Consider the following 26,338-nt stretch of genomic DNA (forward strand, 5'->3'; position numbering starts at 1 on the left):
TGCACCTGGGGCTCTTTGGGTTTAAGCTGAATGCCACAAAATGTGGGACTAACAGTGACTTCCTCAGGGCCATCTGCCAGGGAAGCCCAGGGAATTGGTGCTTCCTGGCTGGGATGCTGTAAGCAAGACTGAGTTCAGTCTTTTCTATGTTGGATCATTCTAATATAATTATTCTCCCCAGAGATTGCATTGAAAATTACAAGGAACAACCTTTTGGGGTGGACCCACATAGGACCTGATAGCCTGCTCAGTGTACTTAAAAAAAAGGCCTGGAACTTGCAGATAAAGTAATAAATATTAATAAATTATTAAACAAAAAATAAATCATGGTGCTGTTATGAACAGCCTTTAAATACTGACTTGAATCCATACAAATAGTTCAGTCTGAAAATAGCAAAACAGCAGTGCCAGGGCTGTGTATTTGGTTTTTAAGTGCTAGAAAAAGCTGCTATTATTTTTCCTAAATTTATATTTATTTTAGTTTTTCCCTTTATTTTTCTATTTATTTCGTCCCTTATTTATTTTCCCCTTCACTCATTTTTGCCTGTATTACTCATTTCCATTTTCCCCCTTAATTAATTTTTCCCCTTCATTTATTTTACTTGTTTTTTTTTTCCTTTTTGTTACTTCCCCCTAGTTTTTCCACCTCCCACTGTTTTTTTTCTCTTCCTTTGTTTCTCCTCCCCGTTGTTTTTTCTCTGTCCCATTTTCCCTCCCTTTACTTTTCCCTTATTTATTTATTTGTACACCCTCTTCTTTATTCATTTCCCATAATCTATTTTCCATTCCTTACTAATTTCCCCAATTACTTTTTTTTCCTCACCCACTGTTTTTTTCTCTCTCCTATTTTCCTTCCCTTTGCTTTTCCCATATTTATTTATGCACCCTCTTCTTTATCCATTTCCCATAATCTATTTTCCAGCTCCTTACTAATTCCCAATTACCTTTTTCCCCCCACCCATTTATTTTTCCCTTTACCATTTCCCAACCCCCTTTTACTGTCTTTTTTGTTTTGTTGTTATTTACCTAATTGCTATCTATCTATATCGATCTATATCTATCTATATATATATATATCTTATGTCCATCTATCTATCTAATCTATCTATCTATCTATCTAATCTATCTATCTAATCTATCTCTATCTATATCGATCTATATCTATCTATATATATATCTTATCTCTATCTATCTAATCTATCTATATATCTATATCTATATCTGTATATATCTATATATCTTATATCTATCTGTATCTGTATCTATCTGTGTGGGGAGGGGTGTTTAATCTTATTTTCGGTCGCTATTTTTCGCTGTTTTCCTGCATCCCGAGGGTCCCGGATCCCCCCCCGCGGGAAAACCCCGCCGTCCGCGCAGGTGTGACGTCACAAACCCCGTCCCCTCATGGCCACGCCCCTTTCCCGCCTGGCGGCACCGCCCCTTTCGCGCTGACGGGAGGCGTGTCCCGCCGCGGCCGCCGTACGCGCGATGTGGCCGGGGCGGGCGCGGCTCCACGTCAGCCATCGCCGGAGCGGCAGCGCCGCGGGCTCAGCTCCGCACCGGGACCGGCCCGACCCCTCCGCCCGGTACGGAGCCGCACGGCCGGCCCTCGGAGCGGCAGCCTCGCGGGGCCGGGGGGAGGGGGCGGGAGCCGCTTCTCCGCTGGGCGCCGCAAGGCCCGAGGCCTCAGGGCCCCCATGTTGCCGGTGGCCCCGGCAGGGCCCCGGGGCGCGGGCGGCTCTGGGAGGGTTTGTGGCGCCCAGAGAGCTGCGGGGCTCGGGGCTCCCTCACGGGAATGGCAGGCGGACACGGGCACTGAGGGAAGTTTTGCCTCGTAGCTTAAAATGCCCGGGTTTGGAGTGGAAGCAGGAGCTGGGACACGAAGGGAGAAATAGCCCTCAGCCGGCTGGAAATTTGTGGGGATTTTTAGCAAACATTTTGCACACTCTGTGTTTTAGCTGTGCGTCAGTAGAGCGGTGCATCCCCGAGGTTTGGGTTCATTGGGTGCCCCCGTTGCTCAGGCTCCCCGGGGATGTAGGTGGCGAGCAGGCGTGGCTTTGCCTTCCTGCGCTCTGTAAACTCTAACTTTCGATTCCCGTGGGGTCTGGTTGTGGTGCTCCATCCCTGGACGTGTTCGAGCCAGGTTGGATGGGGCTCTGAGCAGCCTGGTTTGGAATGAACTCATCTTTAAAGCCCCTTCCGACCCCAACCCTTCAGTGACTCCCACAGGGGACAGAGATGTTACTGCTGGAGAGTTAAAGCAGCACCAGATCTGTGTCCGTGTGGGCTCTCAGGGTCTCTGATTTCAACTCTTTGTGCCTTGCAAGGAGGAAAACGGGGTGGTGGTTTTCCCTGCCAGATCTCCCAGCTCGGTGTTTCAGGAGAGTTGTTTTTCATTGCTGCTTTTCAGAATCCAAAGTGCATTCATTTATCACACTTCAGAGATATGTTTGACCGTGATTTTGGAAATTTCTGCAGCTGAGATCTCTGTGTGAGTAAAGAAACGTGCCCTGCTTTCACAGGGATCTGCTCTATGGTCTGTGTGAATTGTTCTTGTAGGTGAAGGTGCCGGCTGCAGGGCTTTGAGGCAGGAATTCTGGGTAACTGCACAGGGAGTGTAAGCAAAAAAGCTGCTGCTGAGGCAAGAAAGCACTTGGGAAAGCCCTCTGAGATCATCAGATCCAACCTTTGACTGATCACCACCTTTGTCAACTGGAGCATGGCACTAAGGGCCACATCCAGTCATTCCTTGAACGAGTGGTTTATGTAGATATTTGTAAGCAACAAAGTTAAGGAATCTAGGCCTTAAAATACAGAAATTCATAATGGGAAGAGGAGAGTTTCTTTAAACATTTGTGTTGCAATTATTTTTTAGGGTGATTGTTTTGGTACTGATTGATGTGAGTTGTTTTCTTTTGTGGAGAAAGAGAGAGCAGCCCAGCTCAGCACAACTTCCCTGCTCTCTGTTCAGGGTGATGTTCTCTGCGTGCCCCTTTGATGAGAAAAGGGAGTCTCAGACTTCCAGACAATTAGTATCAATACAAGCTGATTTATTTTTGACACAATTTCTGTAAAAAGTACAAAATGGCTCATGTAATAAACAGTAACAGTTTTCTTTGCTGTGCTTGTCAGTGTGGTATCACAGCATTAGCCAAGCAAGCTCAGGCTTGAGCATTTTTCATTACCTAAGAAATAGAATAAAAAGGTTGATTTGATCCTAGATGTCTATGACATAAAGAATAAACAAACATGAGAATGAGGATTGATACAACAAAAGGGTTGATTTGATCCTAGATATCTATTACACAAGGAAAAAAAACAAATGTGAGAATGAGATTTGAGCTTAATAGCAGATTTCATTACCTGGACTGTCAGGCACACAGCAGCTTTGATAGATCTGTAGCCTTCTTGTCCTTTTTCACCATAAAATGACTTGGTTTCCTCATTAGTGTCTAGTGGAGACAGTAGAGTTGAGCTGACCTGATGATCCCTGGCAGGTAAAATGCTTCTCTCTCCATCTTTCTCTTCTCTCCCATCCTTGGTTTTTGCTCTCTTGGATCTCATGCTCATCTTCAAAGCCTCCTGCATAGACTGATTCAGCTTGTTAATTGAGTCCAGAACGTTATCTTTTTGTTTTTTCTTCTTTCTGTGAAGTTTTTCAGCTAATTTTGCAGCTTGGGTCATTCACCTGGAGGGACACAGGAGTACAGGAGCTGGGATCAGGGAATGACTCCAGGAGGGAGAAGCTGCTGCATCCATCCTGCAAGCCTTTAAGTCAGTTATAATAATGCTTTTGTGTTTGTTAATAAAGTCTTTTAACTTTGGGATGGTTTTGTTTGCTTGGTTTTTAGGTTGTCTGACATTGTGTGAAAATACTTCTTCCCTTGAGAGAGCTGCTGTAACCGAGAGCCATGACTGCTGCAGAGAACGTGTGTTACACATTGATCAACGTCCCCATGGATTCAGAGCCACCTTCTGAAATCAGCTTAAAAAATGACCTAGGCAAGTATTGGCAGTGACTGAAGGATGCTCCCTCCATCTTACCTGAATTATTCTCTCATAGTGCCTTTCCTCGAGTATTGTTTACATTTTGTAAGCTGAAACAAGTCAGTTTCACGTTTATTTTCTGTTGAGTTCTGGAATATGTCTGTTCCTCTGTTTGATGTGCTTTGACAAACTTCATGATATTGTTTTATGTGCTTTGGTGTACTCCACAGTCTGGGAAAATCCGAAATCTTTTTTTTTTTGGGAGTTTTAATACCTGCTTGGGCTAAGGCAGATTTGAGCAGATTTTTTTGGAATAAGCAACAAATTGTGTTGTCACTCGTTCAATGCACTGTGGGATCTGATATACGTGTGACTCCAGGGCACATTGTAGTATCCTGGTACAAATTTAAGCATTAAAACAGCCTTGGGATTTGAACTCTTTCAATTCCAATATATTGATCTGCTGATTAGTCCATGAATTCCATGCTTATTTTTAAATATCTCTTGCTTCCTCTTTATTCTTTAATAGAAGTAAAGGGAAGGATTTTATTGATGTGCTGTATTTCACCCCTTCAGAGGAGTTTGTGTCTTCTGACACTGAGGATCAATATTCCTGTTAAAGTAGCTGTGACATGTCAGACTTGCTCACTTCATTTCCTCCTGTAGAAAAAGGAGATGTCAAGTTGAAGACAGAGGCCTTGAAGAAGGTGATCATTATGATTCTGAATGGTGAGAAGCTGCCTGGGCTCCTGATGACCATCATACGTTTTGTGCTGCCTCTCCAAGACCATACCATCAAAAAGCTGCTGCTTGTCTTTTGGGAGATCGTGCCAAAGACCACTCCAGATGGCAGGCTCCTGCAGGAAATGATCCTTGTGTGTGATGCATACAGAAAGGTAACCTCTTGGTTATTTCATTGCTTGTGTTCCTCTGCTGGATCTTTGTGCAAGGGACAGCATTTTGTGTTACTGAATAAATATAAACATTGTTTATGCTCAGCATTTCCGTCCTGTCAGCTGTTTCTCAGCGCTTCAGAGCTGGATAACTGCAGATAGGCAGCAGATCTACTACCAAGGAGTTTTGCATTCTTTTAGTGGTACAATTTAACAAAAATGTAGTGCTCTGTTTCCTTGTGAGGGGTAACATAGTTATCATCCTCCAGGAATCTTGGACAAGCCATGGGTCATAAAAGGACGCTATTGTGATATGTTTGGGAAACACCTTCATAAAGATAATAAGGAGCTTCAGATTTGGGAATGGGTTGGAAACAGATGTGCTTATATATACAAGAAATTTATATCCAATGTGCAAGAATGCCCACAGGCAGAGCTTTCACAGCCATGGTAATCAGAGAAAACAAACACAATCCAGACAAAAATCCTGCAGGCTTTGTAAGTTTTATTGCACATAAATACATATTTTTAAATATTGTGGGGCAGCAGTGCTTTAGGAAAGCAATAGGAGTATGTGATAGTCTGTGATACATTGTGTAATTGGTTTTAATTAACTGGTGGGATGTCACTGGGGCCAAGTATGAAAAATCACACCCGATAGTCTTAACAAAATTACAAATACAAAAATTAGAGTGATTTCTGCTAGACAAAATAACATCCTTGTTATCAATCTTTACAGCAGCACAAGCAGTTCTCAGGCACACACAACCTTTACCAGTATATACAAGCACAGTTTTCTGATCAGTGACTGGATGAATTTCAAAGTGACAAATACTCTGTTCAGCGTCTAGACACACATCCTGGGTGGCATTAATATTAATTTCTTGAGAAATAATAAATAAATAATTTCTTGAGAAAACAGTGAGATGTCTTTGGGAATGTTGGGAGCTTGTACCATGGGAGAGCTGAGTGTGGGAGAGGGTGGTAAGTGCATTCATCTGGAGAGTCTGGCATTTCAGCTACGTTTCCTGTTGCTTTTAGGATCTCCAGCACCCCAACGAGTTTATCAGAGGCTCCACCCTGCGCTTTCTGTGCAAGCTGAAGGAGGCTGAGCTGCTGGAGCCCCTGATGCCGGCCATCCGCGCGTGCCTGGAGCACCGGCACAGCTACGTGCGCCGCAACGCCGTGCTGGCCATCTACACCATCTACAGGTACGCACCAACCGGGCACAGCTTTGGAGAGCTCAGAGATTTAGCACTCCCTAGACTGCTGGTCAGAACTTCTATGTTTGTTTGCCTTTTCTCCTCTGTTTTATGGGCATCCCTGGGTTTTACTCCGCTCTTAATTACGTTTTTTTCTTCTAAAGGAACTTTGAACATCTTATACCTGATGCTCCTGAACTGATCCATGATTTCTTGGTGAATGAGAAAGATGCAAGCTGCAAAAGAAATGCATTTATGATGCTAATTCATGCAGATCAGGTAAGGATACCTGCCCTCAAAGTCATTTGGTTTAATAATTGTAAATATGGTGGGTAACTAGCCAGTAGTTTGTTGATAGTATAAACTACTTGTATTCATAAAAACCCCCATGTATGGTAGTGTTAATGCTTTTGTGGGTTATTTGGTACTGATAATGTAGGTATTTAGTGCTCTCTTTATTTTAAAGGAGAAGGTGCTGAGAAATGTGAGCATAACCTCACTGAGAAGTAGTCCATTATCTGCTGTTCTAAAGCTTTTGTAGTTACATGAGAAAGAAATGATAGTGTCTGTTTAGTGTTTTGGATCACTTGTTCTACAGGCAATTGCCTTTTGTGCATAATTACCATTAGTTTGTCTCTCTTTTTGCCCTCTATAGACAGGATGGATTATTTTGCTCTTTAGGTCTACAGTGTTTTCCTAAATTGTTGAAGCATTGCATAAAGGCTGTTTTGTATTTTGATTTTTAGCATGTGTTTTTATTTAAAATTCAACTGAGTGAACAAACTCTGAATAATATAAAATAATTTATTTTCTTTGTAGGATCGAGCTTTGGATTATTTGAGTACCTGTATTGACCAAGTGCAGACCTTTGGTGACATACTGCAGTTGGTTATTGTTGAACTAATTTACAAGGTAAAAGGGAAATGTTGTGGCACATTTAAAATAAATGGCACATGTTAATTTATAGAATTATATTAGACTGTTTTTAAAAAGGGATAGAATATTGCTGGAAAAGGGATTTAGCTGACTTCTTGTTCATGTCAGGAATATGTCATTGCTTAATAGAGCTCAATAAATCTTGTCTCTTGAAATGATAAAGAGCTCAAGTGTGCACTGTACAGAGCAATAAGTCTCACCAGATTTGCTGTGATGGGGACAATATTATCAGAGTGCTCTTCGTGGGCATGAGCAGGCCATCTCTTACAGAGGCTATTAGAGGCTCTGCCCTTCCTTTTGATGGGAGATTTTAAGACTGTAGCATTACTCAGAGTTGTTGAGAACAGCTTTTGAAATTAGAGTTTTACAGCTGTGAATGACACTTCCTGTCACCAGGAAATGCTGTTAATTTTCTCCTCTCTGTGAGATAGTGGAGCAGGTGAGCTGTAGGATTGCTCTTTTCTTTGTGTGCCAACTGTGGATCATTCTGTTATTGAGGTCTGTCACGCGAATCCATCGGAGAGAGCTCGGTTCATTCGCTGCATCTACAACCTGCTGCAGTCCTCCAGTCCTGCAGTGAAGTATGAGGCTGCAGGTACTCTGGTTACACTCTCCAGTGCACCCACAGCAATCAAGGTATGAAAGGGATGTTTGCAGCTCTTCGGTAGCTTCTAGTGCACTGAGGTGAACGCTGTGTGCTGCATGTTGATACTTAAGAGGGAAGGTTTTAGTAACATTTCACATATGAAACACTATCTTAAAGTAACTCTTAGAATTGGTCACAAAAAAAGACTGAGCAGACCTGGAGCTAGTGGATTTCATGTCACTTTGGTAGAGCATAATCTTGAATACTGTGCAGACTGTTGGACCAACCTGTGATCTACTTGGCCTAGTTAGCAAAGCGGACTACAGCTGAAGATTTCAGAGATTGGATGAAATTTTTTACTCATGAATGTCACTTATTTCAGACCAGGGTAGAAGCATAAAACAGTGAAGATTCGTGTTGATTACTGATTGACCTGGGGTTCTTAGTTTTATATTTCTACAGCTGATGGTTGAGGATCACTTAGAAATTTAGAATTTGTATGGAAATTTAAAAGATAGGTTATGCATAGGATTAGAACATTGTCACTCATAGTTTCCAAAAGTCAGGGGGAGTATGAATTCCAGCATTCTTGGTTTGGCATACTCATTTTGGTGAAGTAGACACACTGTACCTAGAAGCTGTCATTAAAACCTAATCTAGGTAGGCTAATACTGCCAACTCTTTTAAGTTGGTTTTCATGCCCTGTTGCACATTTCACAGCTGACCCAAAGCATGTCAGATAACCTATCTTACATCTGTCTTTGAATTTGAAGTCAAGTCTGTGTACTGTAAGGTGATGCCATTGTGAGCCTTCATGTATGATTTTTGTAACATAGTGAACAAAAAATTTTAAACTCTGTTTATAAGGGTAATTTTTGTACCAGCTCTGAGTAGCTGCTTTAATAGTAAAATAGGAGTCTTTTCCTCAATTTCAAAATTTTCCAGTTTATTCTCTTCCTGACTTAAAAAAATGGTTTTGATCCTTTTAATTTTAGGCTGCTGCCCAATGCTACATAGATTTGATCATTAAAGAAAGTGATAATAATGTGAAACTGATTGTCTTGGATCGGTTGATTGAGTTGAAGGAGCATCCCTCCCACGAACGAGTGTTGCAGGTATGTTGCTGTCTCTTTTCCTGCAAGCCTTAGGAAAGAAAAGCCTTCAATAACAAATCTCCCAGGTTTTTGCAATGAAGAGAAGAACTTCTGAAGTTTCAATTTCCTGTTGGTATGTTTTTGAACACATATTGGATGGACTTCTATGTTTATGACTTGGCTGCTTTTGTTGTCTGCATAAGAATTAACAATGACAAATGCTGTCCTGGTTGTAAGGTTTAATGGTGTAACTGCATAGGACATGTCTGTGTAAATGTATTAAATGAACACTGAGAAGTTCTAATGCCTGCTGCTTGCTTGGCAGTACATCATATATTATGTATCCAGAAAGGCTTTGAAAATCATTGAGGACTGAAAATTAGAATTGTATGAAGAGGAAGCAATTTAAAACGGCAAAATACTTGACTTTGTTATTGTTTCAGGATCTGGTTATGGACATCCTCAGAGTGTTGAGCACCCCAGATCTAGAAGTGCGCAAAAAGACCCTTCAGCTGGCTCTGGATCTTGTGTCTTCAAGAAATGTGGAGGAGGTAAATTATATGTGCTTTTGATTCATTACACTATTTTCTTTCTTTTGAAAAATGTCACTTTTTAAAAAATTTGATTTGATCTTTTCTGCAGCTTGTGATTGTTCTGAAGAAGGAAGTGATTAAAACTAATAATGTGACAGAGCATGAGGATACAGACAAGTACAGACAGCTGCTGGTTCGGACACTGCATTCCTGCAGTGTTCGCTTCCCAGACATGGCTGCCAATGTTATTCCAGTGGTATGCAAATATTTCATTGTGTTCTCATTGCCTGTGTTACACCTGTACCCAACACCTGCAGAATTGCTGGAGCTGAGGTGTTCCTCATAGTGGCCTCATAGTGAACCTCACAAGAACCAATGCTATTTTTAGTTCCTAAAGAAACATAGGACTTTTGATGCTGTAATTTTTTGTTTTTCTGAGACTGTTAATATATTTTTGAAGAACATGAGCTGAAGAGCACCTTTAAAAGTGCAATAATTTGTATCACTAGAAAAACAGGTTGGGAATGCGATAATTGGTACTTGTTTGGAATGTACTTAAGGTTGTTTGACTTCATGTTTTTTTCACTGGAGTTACATAAGGAGTTTTATTTTTCTGAACATAGAAGGGAAGTATTATTGTACAAACTTCTCTGTTTGTGCTGATGTTCAATCTTTCCTGGCAGCTGATGGAGTTCCTTAGTGACAACAACGAAGCGGCAGCCGCCGATGTCCTGGAGTTTGTGCGGGAAGCGATCCAGAGATTTGAAAACCTCAGACCTCTTATTGTTGAGAAGATGCTTGAAGTCTTTCATGCTATTAAATCTGTCAAGTGAGTCCAGAATATGATATCAAACAGACTTGGGAGCACCTGAGGCTCACTTGCATTGAATGTATATTGTCATTAAATATGTACCAAAATCCACGTTACCCACACAGAGTGACTGTGAGCCTAGATATTTTGAGGTAGGAGATTTCTAGGTACAGCTTTCTTCTTGCCTGTTTGTGCAAGAGGTAAATTGGGCATTTGTTGCATTGAATAAATGCAAAATGAAATAAATTCAATTTCCATTTCTATAATGCACTTGATAATTGTAATTCCCCTTGCTCGGATGTAGTGTTGTTGATGAAGGCCAAACATAAAGTAATACATTTATTAAAACAGAATTCCTAAGGAATTTGCACTTGTAGGCAACTGGAAATACTGTACATTTATTAGAAAGCCTAATCTAACATAGACTGAGCTTTACAAAGTATAAAGCTATTTTAGTACCTTTCAGGGCTCTAAAAACTTTGCTTGCTGATGGATCTGTAAAGGTTAAGTCATATGAGAACTTCTCTGTGTCAGAAGAGCACTCTGTCATTCTCCTAATACACAGAAAATTCTGAATCCCATCTCCATTGTAATCTCATTAAGTGGGGGAAAAAATCCCTCTGAAGCTTTGCTATTCTTTTCCTAATCTTCATTCTTGTTCTGGTTTTTCATTTTCTCCTGTATAATGGAAAAATGAGTTTGTCTCAGTTAAATGAAGAAGTTAGAGCTGACTTTATTCACATGCAGTGGAGTATTTCATTATGATCCCAATGAAATTTAATTTTGTGTATTTCAGGTTTAAAATGGAAATTAAAATGTAGCAGAGAATATATCTGATTTGATGTAGTTTTTCATGAGTTTACTGAGGCTTAAAAGATAATTGCTTTTGATTTAACCTGCTTTTGTCAGTTGTGTCCTTTTGAGTTTGTCAAGACTGGCCTTTACTACCTGATAAATCACTTTAAATCACTTTTCTTGGTGCTGATTTGAGTATATCACGAAAGCATGATTTAAATTACTGTTCTTGTCTCAGGATTTATCGAGGAGCATTATGGATCCTTGGAGAATATTGCAGCACAAAGGAGGATATACAAAGTGTAATGACAGAGGTTCGCAGATCACTCGGAGAGGTGTGTATGTTTTGGGGTTTTTGTGTTTCCTGGCTCTTTGTGGTTTTTCCTGCCATTATGCAGTGGGTTTTCTAAGAAAAAGTATTTTAGAAAGATCAAGTAAGATGTAACAGTGTTTTGAGGACTTGTGTACTGGCATTTGCACAGAAAATCTTAAGTTAAAAGCAGTCAGGGTTTTGCATTCATTACTCATTTTTTTCAAGTAGCATACTTGAGCTGAGAATAAGTGATACCTGTTACAAGAAAAGTTGGGAAATTCCTTATTTCAGAAAATTATGGCAGCTTTATATGATTTAATTATATCCAGTAGCAAAGAAAAAATGCCTTCAGTTTGTGTTGTTCTGAGAGCAATGCTTCTCTAACAAAATCGAGTTCATCAATGAGAGCTTTATTGCATGTATAGGAAGCTTCTGTGTGTATTTCAATATCTGCTTATTTCCTCAAATTCTCCCCAAACCGATGCACTGTAGCTGACCTTTTGGTTATAAAACCAATATTTAGAACCTTTGGTTATAAAACCATTATCTCAGTAATGCAGATAATTTTTATTAAAACCTGTAGAACAAAAATATATCTTTTAATTGTAACAGTTGCTTCCTGCTCATTTTTAGATCCCAATAGTAGAATCCGAAATCAAGAAAGAAGCTGGTGAGCTCAAACCTGAAGAAGAGGTGTCTGTGGGTCCAGCCCAAAAATTAGTGACAGAGATGGGCACTTATGCAACACAAAGTGCTCTTAGCAGTTCCCGACCTGCCAAAAAGGAAGAAGACAGGTATTTGTGATTTCATGCTTGGCCAGGAATGACTTGGTTAATTTTTATCTTTGTTTATTTGAGTGGTGTTATCTGTCATACAGAGTTCAGTGGTTGAGGGAGTTTCCTGTTTTAATCCTAGCTAGATAGAATAGGAAGTTGCCTGATTGCTTAGGATTTGTAATCAAAGCTTAGTGTATAAATAAGTGCTTTATTAATTATGATGTCCTGAATTCTAGTTGATTTTTTTTACATATAAAGTTCTCTCACAGTTTTAGTTGGATACAGAGATAGTGCCTTTAGATTAAAATATTTTCTTCCTTTTATATCACGTTGCATTCCTACACCTCTCTCTCCCTAGTCCACATGGAAATGACTGTGGTGACTTGTGAAAATCTCTGTATCTAGAAAATTACATTGAGAAGGAAAACACTCAACCTTATGAGGTGTTTCAAACTTGTTTTGCTTGTACAGTATGAAGGTTAAGAGAAGTAGGCTGAAGATTGTCATCCAGAAGTAGTTTTCTGAGGATCATTTGTCTTTGCAGACCTCCCTTACGAGGATTCTTGCTGGATGGAGATTTCTTTGTTGCAGCTTCCCTTGCTACAACTTTAACCAAGATTGCTTTGCGTTATGTGTCCCTAGTTCAGGAAAAGAAGAAACAAAATGTGAGTCATCTCTTGTGTTTTCATATTTAAGGAACAGCTGCTTTTTGCCTCTTTTCTTTTCAAAAGATGCAAAATGGGTTAAGTCCAAAGTGAAGTGCCAGTTATGTAATTGGATAATAATGATAGTTTGGATCACAAACAGGACCTGCTGCTTTCCAGCCATTCTATCTAGAGAGTCTCTAAATCATTCTGCTTGGTTTCAGATAACAAATGCTAAAAAACTAAGTAATCTCTTCAGAGATGTTATGGTTTGATTAATATGCACCTTTTCCTAAATAAGTCAGAAGTCAACATTTCTTTAAAGCTGTGGCAAATGCAATAACCTTCTTCCATTCTCTTTGTGCTCCTTCTCAGTCCTTTAATGCTGAAGCAATGCTGCTGATGGCCACAATTCTCCACTTGGGAAAGTCTTCTCTTCCCAAGAAGCCAATTACAGATGATGATGTGGATCGTATTTCGTTGTGTCTGAAAGTGTTGTCAGAATGTTCTCCTCTCATGAATGACATTTTCAACAAAGAATGCAGGCAGTCCCTCTCTCACATGCTGTCAGCCAAGCTAGAAGAGGAGAAACTTTCCCAGAAGGTGAGCTGTTATCAGTGTGTAACCATAAACACTTGGAGTTTTTACAGGTGTTCACATCCAAGCTGGTCTCAGAAATGTCACCATTTGACTCTGTGTAGGTGAGCCATTAGTTGACTTTTTCTGTGCTAAGGAATGGAATTCACTGTGAATTCTTGAATTGCTCTCTTCCTGCAGAAAGAATCTGAGAAGAGGAATGTGACAATTCAGCCAGATGATCCCATTTCCTTCATGCAGCTTACTGCTAAAAATGAAATGAGCTCAAAAGAAGACCAGTTCCAGCTTAGCCTTCTTGCAGCAATGGGAAACACACAGAGGAAAGAGGCTGCTGATCCTCTTGCTTCCAAACTTAATAAGGTAGTGGAAAATCAGTGCTTTAATTGTATACATGGGATCATTTTGGGAATTGCAGTCTGGAACTGATGAACCAGACTGTGCTGCTTGATTGGGAAGACACAGTTATATTCTGATGAGGAGAAAAAGAAAACCACTTGTGCTTATAGTTGTTACCTTCTCAAATGGGGAGAGGAAGAACAAAAAGGAAACTTGGAGAGTGCTCAGCTGGTGAAATGTGGAGAAGAAATTAGGGTTTGCTGCTTTGAAATCCCAGTAAAGTTCATGGGGAAGGGAGCAAGGATGCCAGAAGTGATTAAGATCCCCTTTCTTTGGCTGCTGTATCCTATTGCCAAGTGCAATGCATCCTTATTTCACTCTTTATGCCTTTTTTTTTCCTGTAGATTAGCAGAACCTGCTGAGAAGGTTTAAAGAGAAGCAATCAATTGAGTAATTCATTAGTTAAGAGTAAAACCCCCAGACTTTGAAAGAACAGATGAATTCTTTTTGATGTTCAAAATTACCTTTTCATATTAAGTCAGCATTTCTTTGTGCTGCTGATCATCTTAAGAATAAATAGCATTACAGTTCATATTTTAGCAACTTATTAGTTCAGAATTCATTTCATCTGGAGGGGTTTATATGTGTATAGAAATATATAGTGTGTATGCAGGGGCACATGTGAAGGAAGGCAACTTGTTTTGGAGGCCCATATTAAATAATAATCAATTTAAGTGTACTTTATTCTTATTTTTTGTCATTGTTTGAATGATTGTGTGTTTTAAACTGCTTTCTGAGGAGGTGAATCCCTTGGCTTGTGTGACAGGTGACTCAGCTGACAGGTTTCTCAGATCCTGTGTATGCAGAAGCCTATGTCCATGTCAATCAGTATGACATTGTGCTGGATGTGCTCGTGGTCAACCAGACCAGTGACACCCTGCAGAACTGCACCCTGGAGCTGGCCACGCTGGGTAAGGAGGGCTGCATGCTGCAAAAAAACAGCTCTGAGCTTCTGGGAATTGGGCATTACCCTGCTGTAAGGAATTCCTGAAACACTTCCAAAGTGATGCCAGCTAGTCACATTTTGAATGCCTTTAGAGATATATTGGTTTAAATATTTGGTGGAAGTTTGTATGTACTGACAATGCAATCTGCTGATATAAACCATAGCCAGACTTTATCACTAAAAACATAGTGTTCCATTTCCCCTTCTCCTTTTTTTCTGATATATAGACAGGTTTTTTGATGTACTTATTTTTCATTGTGCTGCTACCATAGACAGGAAAATAAAAATAGGTCAAAATCCCAACTGGTATGGAGCAGAAAGCCATCTGCCCTAGGTGGTTTTTGCACTCAGCCTGAAGCACTTAAATACTGCATTTACTCAACTGAAACCATTCCCTGTACCAGAGTCTTGCTTGGACAATACTGAGGCTTCATTAACTTCTCTTAGAGGAGTCACTGGAGCACATAATTCTAGAACAGTAACCAGTTTCTTATTAGTTGTCTTCTGTTTTGGCAGTCAGGAGCTGACATACATTTACAATATGTTAGGAGAACTCATATTATGTACTTTTCACTATAATAAACATGACTGGAGGGGCATAACCTTTCTCCTAAAATTTTGTAAATCATTTGATGAGACTAATGATGGGAATAAATTGAATGGTTGCATTATTTAATAGGTTGTATTTTTTATTTGTCAGCTCAGTAAAGTGGAATTCTGTATTTCCCAGCTGATGTACTGCAAAAGCTGACTTGAGGCATCACTCCCATGTGTGGAGTTCGTGCTGTTCATGCTGTGTTCTCAAGTTGCAGTTTAATAGAATTAAGGAGTCTTTCCAATTGCTTGTTGAAGGATTAGTAAAAATGCATCCCTTAGTGTTTCCTTGGAGCAATTATATTCAGAATCAAGGGGATATTTTGACCTTTTAGTAAATAGCTTGGTGCCTGTAGTGCTGGACATTGTACTTTGGATTTGAGGCACTTGACTATAGGGTTAGGCCTTATGATGATGTCAGTGATTAAAATGCAAGGTAGAATTAACCATTTCCTTGTTAAAAATTAATACTAAACTCCATCCAAAGCCCATTTAATTCAGTATTTGCATTTGTTTTCTGTGGGGTTTGGGTGAACACAGCAATATTTTAACTGAAATTGTTATATAATGTAATTTCTCTTGCAATTAGGAAACTATAAAAAAAATAAGAACCAATTCCAAATCAATTAATATTTTTATGGGGGTGTTTAGTGCAGCTGTATAGATGCAAAAATTGAATGACAAGAAAATAAAACCTGTTGTTCAGAAGCTAAGCTCATTGTATACTGCTAGTGTTCCCTGATTTCATCTCCCAATTTCTTTACACAGGTGACTTGAAACTTGTGGAAAAACCATCTCCTCTGACACTTGCTCCACATGATTTTGCAAACATTAAAGCTAATGTCAAAGTCGCTTCTACAGAAAATGGAATCATTTTTGGTAATGTTGGTAAGTAAACAATTTCAGTGTGCAAAATTAACATGAATGCATTGTATTTGTAACTGCTTAATGAGCTCAAAAATAAAGCCCTTCATATTGAAAGAAGAAATTAAATTACAATGAAAGAATATTTTGTGATGATTTAAAAAAAAGCTGTATCACTGTTACTTAAAACTATTGTAGAATGTGCTACCTTTAGGACAATTGTCAGCATGAGATTGAGCAAGGGTTGGCTGTTGTTAACTGGCAGATGGTAGCTCAGCACCCTTATTAAGAGCAACTTCACTTTTTGGAACATTCAGAAGTGGTTTTGTGTGTTCTCTTGCAGTGTACGATGTCTCTGGAGCAGCCAGTGACAGAAACTGTGTGGTTCTCAGTGACATTCACATTGACATCATGGATTACATCCAGCCTGCTTCCTGTACAGATGCTGAGTTCAGACAGATGTGGGCAGAATTTGAGTGGGAAAACAAAGTTAGTTTTTGAGTTTTTTTCTGTGTTGCTTTGTTGATGAGATACAATTCTGTCTCTTGTTCTACAGCAGCTCATTGCAACAGCATTGTCTATTGCCACATAAACCTCATTCAACATCCTCATTGGATGCTTGCCTCAAGTAGCTTATTCTCTTACAGCTATCTTATCAGTTTCACCAGCTTAGCAATGCAATAACTGGGGTTTTGGCTTGCAAAAGAGCTTGTGTGCATTGAGCTTTACCTCCTGTATGGAAGCTGTCCAAGCTGACTGGTGATTGCTGTGTATTTTGGCTCAAAGGTGAGATGGCAACAAATTTAGGTTTATGCTGAGGCTGCAGAATTACTCATGCTGCTCAGCCTCTCCAGTTCTAATCACATTGTCCTGTGGGTTGCTAGAGACCTTCTAAAGGTTGTTTAGTCCAGCCCCCTGCCAAGGGGACAGGAACATCTTTCTTTCACCTTGCTACTTTGCAGTACAGCTGTAGCATAAAGTTCTGGGTGCTGTGTAAGACCAGCAAGACAGTGGTTACACTTCTTAGTAACTAGGGTGCCCAAACCTAAAAAAAAAAGGGTTTAAGGGAGATGATATATAAGAATGAAATAGAAGCAGAATGGGAGATACTTTACATGAACTGTAGCCTTGTGTGGTACATAGGTGTGCTCACTTGGGACTAGATTTAAATGTCTCAGGGGAACTTGTGCACAGTATATTGTAATGGATGATATATGAAGCCTTAGTAGTTTGTAAACTCCTCCTAAGAGAGATGTTAAAAACAATTTAAACAAGGCACATAATATGCAATATGGTAAAGCCAAGGCAGCCCAGAGAGCTTTGTTGCTAGAAGAGGAAGATGAATCTTTATCACTGGTTAAAAGCAAACTTTGGACTAGGTGTTGCTTTTTCTTGTTCTGGCAATGTGTAAACTGTATTCAGACAAGGAGTCCACTGTTTGCTGTAGAGAATCTAGATGTTCAACAGAGTATCCTATTCACCCAATAGATTTTAGAAACCATGGTAATAGCATGAAATTTTCCATCTTAACAAGTGGAGGGCAGGAGGGGAAGACTTCCTGTGATGCCACCACATAGTGGGAAGTGCATGCAGCTTACTGAGTGTGCTGTTCCTCAAGGAGGGATGTGGAAGTGATCTCCTTTATAGAGCCCTGAAGAAGAGATTTCAGAAATACCTGAGGAGCTAATTAAAGTAATTGCCTTTTTTTTTTCCTTCTTGAAGGTAACAGTGAATACAAATATCATTGATTTAAATGAATACTTACAGCACATACTGAAGTCAACCAATATGAAATGCCTGACTCCAGAGAAGGTGAGTTATTTCTTGGAGAGTTTTAGATAACTTTTTTACTTCCTGTACTTTATTATTTAATTTGTTCAACATTTGTTGTTAATATTCTTCAAATAAATGAAATTAAATGAAACAAAATGAAATAGTACATGTACCTCAAAGCTTTTACTCTGAAATGAGTAGAAGCAGATAAATGTTACCAAAATTCTGTTGTCCCAAGGTGAAAAATCAGAATGTCCATTTTGATTCATAGTAGCTAAGCTGCAGCATAGACTTTATAGGACCATCTGTTTACATAAAGGGTTTTTTTAGTAGCTCCATATTTCTTCCTTCTCTGACAAAATTTACCTTTCTTTTGCCAGTTTAGCCTTTTTGTTGTAAAGCAAAACAAATATATATAATAGCTACTAGCTGTTAAGATAGACCATGTATGATAGCTATTACATGTGTAGTAACCAAATTTAGTAGCTATTTAACTTCTTTGCCATTTTGCTGTTGATTAAAACAAACCATAGAATGCCCACCTGCCTTGTCTTGATGAATTCTATAGACTGCATAATTCCCAGTATGAATTCTAGAAAAAGGCCCACTGCTGTTTCCCTGTGCATGATTCCCACATGTTATAAAACATTGCAGGTGAAGAAAGAAGTGTAAACATGACACATTGATAACTGCCTAGAGAACTTAGGCTGAACTAAACTGTGTTCAGAGGATTTTGGTTTTTTAAGGGTTCCCATGTGCTTTCCACAGGCCCTTTCAGGCTACTGTGGCTTCATGGCAGCCAATCTTTACGCCCGCTCCATCTTCGGGGAGGACGCCCTGGCCAACGTGAGCATTGAGAAGCCGATCCACCTGGGCCCGGAGGCGCCTGTCACGGGCCACATACGCATCCGGGCCAAGAGTCAGGTATGGGCCTTGCCACCCTCACCCTTTGGGGCAGTGTACCAAGCACTCCCAAACACTACAGACTTTTTACAGTCCTTTCTCCTGGTGCGTTGCCATAAAATTGGCCTTTGCGCCAAGATTTCCCAATTTTGTCCATAGTACTGCAAATAGGATGTTGTATTTTATTTGCTTTTAAATAATAAACCAAATATGCCTCAGGGTTACATGATGTTTTTCCTACCAAATTGCACATTTCAGTGTCACACAACAAGGAAATTTTATGTGATTGCTATTCACTGATTCTTTTTAAAAACAACAAAAGAAAATTCCAAGGTTTTTAGCAGGAGTTATTTCTGTAGATATGAATCTGCTTTGGCATTTAGAGTTTCTACCTCCCAACTAAAAAAAAAGACTGGGATTTGGGATAAATAAAACAAAAACACCAATGTAAAATAGAAATATTTTCACCAGTGTACAATAAAGGAGTACTTGAGAGTTTTCATATTCAAAGAAAACATTTCGTTTATGTGATGGCACTACAAAGATTTTGGTCTGGTTTAAATTAAAGTTTCTGACATGTTACAGTGCCATTTTTACAGAAGACTACATTCAATTACATATACCCGCATGGTTGCATCTTGAAATCATTGTGCTGTTGAATATGTGGATTTATTCATGCAGTTTCTTTTGATGATTCTTCAGTTTTTGTGCAATATTACTCTGGCTCTGTGATGAAATAATTTTCCATAGCTGTGGTGTACTGAGTGTACTGGTATCAGCACTAGGACTTTCAGCAGTTTAATTTCAGTAACTGGACAGGCAGTTGTCATTTCTCCCCTGGTAGTCCAGGGTGGGAGGTCAAAAGCTAACAATATATTTTAGTCTTTTGCTTTTCATATGGATAACACATGTAACAGTTGCCAGCTCAGTTAAGCTTCGTTGTCTCAATAATATATGTAGACCTAACCTTTACCTAGTGATAAGGAAGTGAGCACTATGAAATGTACAAAGAAGTGAGCAGCTGGAAATTTCCATGCCATTGATTTAATAGATTTCTATATATGGAATTTCTATTTTAATATAGATGAGATAAAGTTCTTTTCAAGTGAAGTATTTGTGTCATGATTGTTGTTTTCCTTTTCCTTACAGGGAATGGCCCTGAGCCTTGGAGATAAGATCAATCTGTCTCAGAAGAAGACAAGTTTATAAATTTTACCTAATGTCTTTTCAGGTCTTTTACAGTTTAACCTTAGGTATGTGGCTTTTGGGATCCAGAACATCTTATATTCTTCAGTGTTCTGTAATTGTAGAAGCCAAGCTTTTGAGCTGAAAGCATTCCAGCAGATAATTTATAGGTTCTCCATGATTGATATCGGGCAAATTTTAAATCTCCAGGTTTTTTTTTCTTTGTCCTGGAAGTCATGTTTTCTTTGTCTCTAATATATACTGATGCTCACAGTACAATAAACAAGTTACACCAGTACTGCTTTGTCTGTCAGTTATAATCTCTGTATGATCTGATCAGTGTTGAATATCTGTCCGGGGGTACTTGGATACTCTGAGAAAGTTGCAGTCTGTAATAGCTTCAGTGTTTGCAGTAATGACTAGGCCTGAATATGTGAATGTGTGATCATAATTCTTAAAATACTCTGGTATACCTAGGAGAATATAAATTTGCCAGCTAAATTAAAGGCTGCATATTCTAGATGGTAATGTAATAACTTGGCACAGACAAGCTTGTAGTATCAAAAAAGAGACTGGCAAAATTCAGCTCTTTCCAGCAAGTTGTAGAACCTTAAACTTTGTTTCTGAAGTGCTTTCCTAGCAGTGTTATCCTGAGTAACATAACATTGCTGGTGGTGTTCTTATTTTTCAGTTACTGTGAAAAAGACAGCCAAGTGCAGCATTAAAGCTGTAGCAGCATAAGCAGTTTTTCAGTGAATGCAGCCTTTGGCCATGTGTGTGAGCTCAGGAAGGAAAGATTCAGACTCATTGTGAACTTGCAATGAATTGAACTATGTTGAAAAGGAAGACTTGTGAGTGAAGGTCAGGTCAGGATGTTGAAGTGAGTTAACACCATTTGGCTTCTAAATCTTATGCAAATTAGCAGTGGATTAAAACATATAACCATAGAGTGAAAATACTGTCTGCTGTATCTATTCAGCATTAATTCTGAATTTATTAAATTGTTGCAAGCAATTGCTTCTACAGAAGAGTGTCCAGAGCCAGCAGTGCTCTTCCAGTTGGCTGAAAATCCTGCTGCTGGATTTCCACAGCTGTGACCTGCTCCAGAAGGACAGAAGAAAATATTCCATGTAGCTGATTCCCAAAACATTTCAGGCCTCAGTGATGAAAATACCTTTTTTTCATTCTGAATAAGCACAAGGAGCACACACGTAAATTCTGAAATGAAATAGTTAGGGCTACAGTATTTTATCTGGCTAAAGGATGGCCCTAGAAGTGCAATGCAAAACCTGAGCATAGTTTTGCTGAATGACCTATTTATTTTTCATGTTTTGAAATCCCTGTTTGGTTCTGCCATTGTTTTGTTTTTTAGTGAAAGCTCTAGCTTGTGAATAACGTGATAGCAGCAAGAGCTGAAGCTCTGAGTGTGCAGGACTGCTTTGATCCTGTCCTTATGTCTCTGCATGATCCCACAGCAGCTGTATTCCTTTCTGGGGAGTTATTCCAGATTCACAAGGATGTAGAGATAATCAAATTCTGATCTTAACTGCTCAATACTTCATCATTTGGGGGTGAGAGTGCTGATGGGAGAAAAGCAATAGGAGTATGTTGTATGGGATCTCCTGGGAAATTCCATGGATATCAGTGTGCTGCTCTGAGGTGAGTGTGGGGGATCTCATTCTGCAGTCACTTAAAGCCAAACCAAGGTAAAAGAAAATCCTAGGAGTCCAATGGATGGTTTCATCTCTTCATGAAGACACTGTGAGTTGTAAGACACTAACAGAGACTGAATCATAGCTCTGTGGGCACTGACTGGTTTGGATGGGATGAATTTGCTGACCACAGCCAAGGAAAGGATGTTTTTGGAGAAGGAGAATGACTTCCAGTGTGTGTTATCCAAGCCATGCTTCAGTCACAATCTGTTCTCCTCACTGGAGAATAGAAAAACATCCTGGCATGTGCAGTCATCCATATTTCAAGTGGCTCTTAGTCAGCTGGGAGGGGAACATAATTTTGTTTGGGATATTTTTTGCTGTCAGGATTTTATGGAAGGACACGGAAACATCTGTGTAGCAGGAGCTGCCATGGCTTTGGGATTCATTTTCCACCTGCCATGCCTTCCAGTACCTCTTCTGCAGAATTGGTTTTGTACAAACATTTTCCTTGGTGACATGCATTTTTTCAGTAGCCTGAACACTGAAAATGTTAGATATGTGTTTCATGTCTTTGCTTCAGAGATGAAATTCCCTTTTTTTTATACATCCATCCTCTTGTGTTCTGGCTAAGATTTTGCTCAGCAGCTCAGATAACAAATTGCTTCTGGTCTTGTGCATACAAAGGAATATCTTCCACAGACCATCATTCTTCAGGAGCCACTTGCAGCTTTTTCACTGCAGTAAAAGCTGGTGTACAGCTGTGGCTCTGAATTGTTCTAAACTTGATATCAGAAGTTGCTATACCCTGTTTTCTGCACAGGAGTGTGTATTGCATGTGCTAGGGTTAAGGGAGTGTTATTCCACTACTCTGATTTCAGAAACTTGCATGTGTGTATTGCTGTGCTAGGGGTAAGGGAGTGTTATTCCACTGCTCTGATTTCAGAAACTTCTATAAGAACAAGAATAAATTATCAGGAGGAGTAAATGGAGCAAAAAAGCTTGCTGCTTTTCCATTAAAAGTTTTAGAAAGTCATTGCAGGATGCAGTGTTAGAATAGCAGGAAGCCAGTTTGTACTATGCCCCTGCTCCTGGTGTCCCTGCTGCAAGGAATCACAGCCAGGTTTATTTATTCAGGGCCTCATGAGGATTTGTATTTATGTTTTTTTATGTATTTATTACTTAGATGCTAACATGAGAAGCAGGAATGTTTACCTGAGGACAGACAGATGTGGACAGCTCTTATTTGAGAGTCAAATAAGACTTGGGGCTCATCCTAACAAAACATGAATAGGGAGACTGAATTTATAGAAACTTTATGGGTAGTGTAAAATAAAATAAATTATAAATCAGGCCACAGAGAGACTTAATTTGTACACTGGCCTTCAGAAAGGTTTGTAAGTGGTTCTGTAAAGGCAGCTTTGTGCACCTCTGAGAAATGTGAAGCCTTGTGTGAGGTGTTTGCTCTCCGTTTTGTGCTTTCTGGCATAAAGCTGCAGCTGAAACACTCAGTCACTTAATCCTAATTGAGCAGCATCCCAACACCAATTTAAAGCATTTTATAAATTCTTCAAAGTTTTCTTGTGTTGTTACACCAGGGGGTGCTGTCTTGCAACTGATAAATTTTCAGAGGCTGTTTATTTGTTGTCTTTTTTTTAATTGTTAAGGAAGAAAGTAAAGGATCTGGTGCAGGGGTGTGCTGCAAATTTTGTCATATAAGCAGTAGGGAATAATTTTGGCCCACTCTTGGGGTCACTTTCCATTGGTTTTTGTATATTTTTAGGTTGCCTAGCTAAGTGTAAGCAGTGCACACCAATTCACAGCTCAGATTACTAATACAGTACATCTGTTCAAACACTGCCTTGTCTCTAGAGATTTTACTTTTCTAAAGCACAGTGAGATGGATTTGGCTGTGCACAGCTGGCCTAGGGAGGATCTCCCATTTGAGAGACATGAAAATGAATTCACTAAGAAAGGGATGTAGGTGTAATATAAGAAATTCTAGCTGTAACTTTGCCTGTACACTTGTGATACTAACCTAGGCCATTTTCTGTTTGAGCAAAGTCATAAAGTATCCACTGTATTTCACTAGATATTTCTTTGGAATTTTTTTGGTATATATTCTGTAACTTGTGATTTTAACCTTTTCTAAATTCTTTGTATAATTATTTTTTTTTCATCAGTGATCCACAATTGTTACGAGTAGAATGGAATTGCTACCAAAATGTGATTTCTTTTGTTTTGAAAGATGAGCATAATTCTTCCAGCTATAGATTGTAGGTATTTTATAATTTGATTATAAAGTACAAATATTTTATGTAGATAAAATGTAGCCATTTTATACTTGTCTAAACCAGTTACTTTAGACAGGTACAAGATCTGCAGTTTCTGTGGCTTGTAAGTGCCTATTTTGCTCTTTCTTTTGCTGAAATTTCATTTTGGAGAAGCAGAACATACTGAGCTTATTGTTATCCTGGCCCTAGCTCAGAAGCAGTGTTAGTGGGTCTCACTGTTCCTGCATCTTATTCACAGTGGTTTTCAGGTTTGATGATGTCTCAGGTCTTTCCTGTAATAGCTGATCAAAGTCTGCCACAGCAGATGGTCACACTACATCTTCTCACTAAAAATGTGATCTCTTCTTTTTCTAAGGTCTCACAGTACCAGAAAGAGTTGTAAGAATTTTATCATGCTTCTGATTTTAGTTATGTCCTAAGTTTGGTGATGAATTTCAAAATACAGTGATGACTTCTTAATCTGATCTTTCTGAATAACTTCTATCACTAATATTTAGACACAAGAATAAACAATTATTTCTGCTGTGTTTTTCTTAAGCTATAGGTAAATATTTTATTACTTTGTAGAAATTTCACTCAGATGGAATTCCCCATGTCCTTTTGGTTTTTCCTTCCTTGATTTTAAGTATTTTTCCCTCACCGTGATCTCTACATGATCTGTGCAAAACTACCATGATGTGTTGCATAGGCATCCCTAATTTTAATTGTTTTTCACATGAGTTTCTGTCTTTTTTTAAATATCCATTGAATTCAGTGGTGCTAGTGGATCACTTTCCTCTGAGCTATGACTAAAAGTGATGAAAGGGTTGTTCATGTGCAGAAGCATGCACCATTTAGCAGGAGATTCTTTTTTGAGGCCAGGAATTGTGGGTGACAAGCCTATGTAAGCCCCTTCAAATTTGGGATGGTAGAATTTTCACCTCAGAGGTGTCCTAACTTGTGGCAGAGCTCTGTGGGACCTGTGGGTACTGAAAACCCCCTGGGTTCATCTCTTTTAATAAAGCAGTGCATGTTTTTAGGGGGAATCTGTTTTGCACATTCAGTAGTCTTTGGGATGGGCTCGAACTTGGTGCAGTTTTCCTCCTGATGGGACCTGAAGTTGTGACCCAGGCCACAAACCTGTGCCTCACTGGCACCGTGGCTGCCAGCACCTGCACAGTGTAAGTGTCTGTGGGATGTGCACCTGGACCAGGACCTGGCAACAGCTTCATTCCTGCCCAAAACCAAGCCTAGACTAGCAGTACCCGAATGGCAACAGGTCAGAGCAGATCAAAGCTGATCTCCAGGTGGGTGTCTGAGCTTCAATTCAGCCATGAGCTAAGCTCTGTCTTTCCTCCCTCATGCAGAGAAGTAGCTGCCTGCTTGAGGCATTACCCCATGCTCTGAGACCTTCCAGGCTGTTCCTGTCTGTAGGAGGCTGATCTACATCACCAGGCATCTTGTCAAGAGCCCAAATGCACAGTTCTCTGTACCAGATGGGAGTTATGCTCTGGGCTTCAGTCTGTTTGATCTTAAGCACCATCTCTGCTTGTTTACAGTATTCTAATATCTGAAAACTGCAACTTGAAATGATCCACTCAAGTTCTTGTGTGTGATGCCCAGATTTGATACCAACCTGGAAGGCAAGTGACCCAGTTTATTTGGTGAGTGCAGCTGATGTTGTCAGCATTTAGAAAGTGAGAGTGCTCACTGTCTCCTAACAATTACTTCCACATTGACATGAATTATTTTTCTGAGGAGAAGGAGTGAGGTTTTGAAGTCTTGCCATCTCCAAGGATCCCCTCATCCACGCTTGAGCTTGAGGGAGAAGAGAAGGCAGCTTGAATCTGTAACTGATAGCACATGCAGCAAAGCACATATCAGAGCTGGCTTCAGACTGGCTGCAAGGTCCCACACCTGTGCCCAGGGGGAGTCCTGCTGACTGCACTCTCTCCTAAAGCCCCTATAAACTTTCCATAAATATACCCCTATAAATAAACCTCTGTAAAGTTTCTATAAATCCAGTCTTCCCCAGTTTACCAGGCTGCATTCAGGCAGCTGTTTACCTGCTCAGATGGCACCTACCTGCCGGTAAAAACCCTGCTGTAGCAGCATCCTTCTTTTCTGGTTCATCCAATTTTCTTTGTTGTAGTTTACTTATATAAATATTTCCATCATGAAACACAGATTCACCTTTTACTCAGATTATCAGGAATTGCCTTAGATTCTTAAGTGGGATTTTTTTAATGCCATATCAAACTTCCTTTTAAAGTTGAAAGAAAAGAAGCTATTAAAACTTTAATGTGTTTGACCTGATAGTTTGGTGCTTGTGTTTTCAAGCATGTAACACTATGTTAATGCATCATTACTAAGAGAAGCAATTATTGCAAGGTTTGGATGCCTGATCCATAAGTAAGAGCAGGTGTTTTTTTCCTACGCCTGTTCTCACTTGCACTCTCAGAGGTACAAGTTCAGCAGTGCTACTATATCCAGCCTTAATAAACAGGAATGTTACCTTAGAAACACCACAGAAACCTGCTCTTGCAGCAGGCAGGTGCTCAGAGCACATGAAGACATTTATCAGG

General features: G+C 39.6%; 1 protein-coding gene across 1 annotated transcript; it reads left to right on the forward strand.

Moving 5' to 3' along the window:
• Nucleotides 1-1,489: 1,489 nt before the first annotated feature.
• On the forward strand, nt 1,490-20,126 carry COPB1 (COPI coat complex subunit beta 1). Its single transcript, XM_058026773.1, has 22 exons — nt 1,490-1,586; nt 3,852-4,002; nt 4,654-4,883; nt 5,922-6,091; nt 6,247-6,361; nt 6,902-6,994; nt 7,517-7,654; nt 8,600-8,719; nt 9,142-9,249; nt 9,341-9,487; nt 9,915-10,060; nt 11,076-11,172; nt 11,784-11,944; nt 12,471-12,591; nt 12,946-13,173; nt 13,348-13,527; nt 14,330-14,474; nt 15,872-15,991; nt 16,311-16,456; nt 17,690-17,779; nt 18,509-18,664; nt 19,793-20,126. The coding sequence occupies exons 2-22, from the start codon at nt 3,912-3,914 to the stop codon at nt 19,850-19,852; spliced, it is 2,862 nt and encodes a 953-aa protein (XP_057882756.1). The 5' UTR covers nt 1,490-1,586; nt 3,852-3,911; the 3' UTR covers nt 19,853-20,126.
• The last annotated feature ends 6,212 nt before the right edge of the window (nt 20,127-26,338 follow it).

The sequence above is a fragment of the Melospiza georgiana genome, chromosome 6 (genome assembly GCF_028018845.1).
Source record: "Melospiza georgiana isolate bMelGeo1 chromosome 6, bMelGeo1.pri, whole genome shotgun sequence".
In the NCBI taxonomy this organism is placed as follows: domain Eukaryota; kingdom Metazoa; phylum Chordata; class Aves; order Passeriformes; family Passerellidae; genus Melospiza; species Melospiza georgiana.

Bases quoted from the DNA above. Each gene is read 5' to 3' on its own strand.
- COPB1 (XM_058026773.1), top strand. From the start codon at position 3,912: ATGACTGCTGCAGAGAACGTGTGTTACACATTGATCAACGTCCCCATG. The intron at 6,362-6,901 runs GTAAGGATACCT...TTTTCTTTGTAG, and splicing joins TGCTAATTCATGCAGATCAG to GATCGAGCTTTGGATTATTT. The intron at 15,992-16,310 runs GTAAGTAAACAA...GTTCTCTTGCAG, and splicing joins AATCATTTTTGGTAATGTTG to TGTACGATGTCTCTGGAGCA.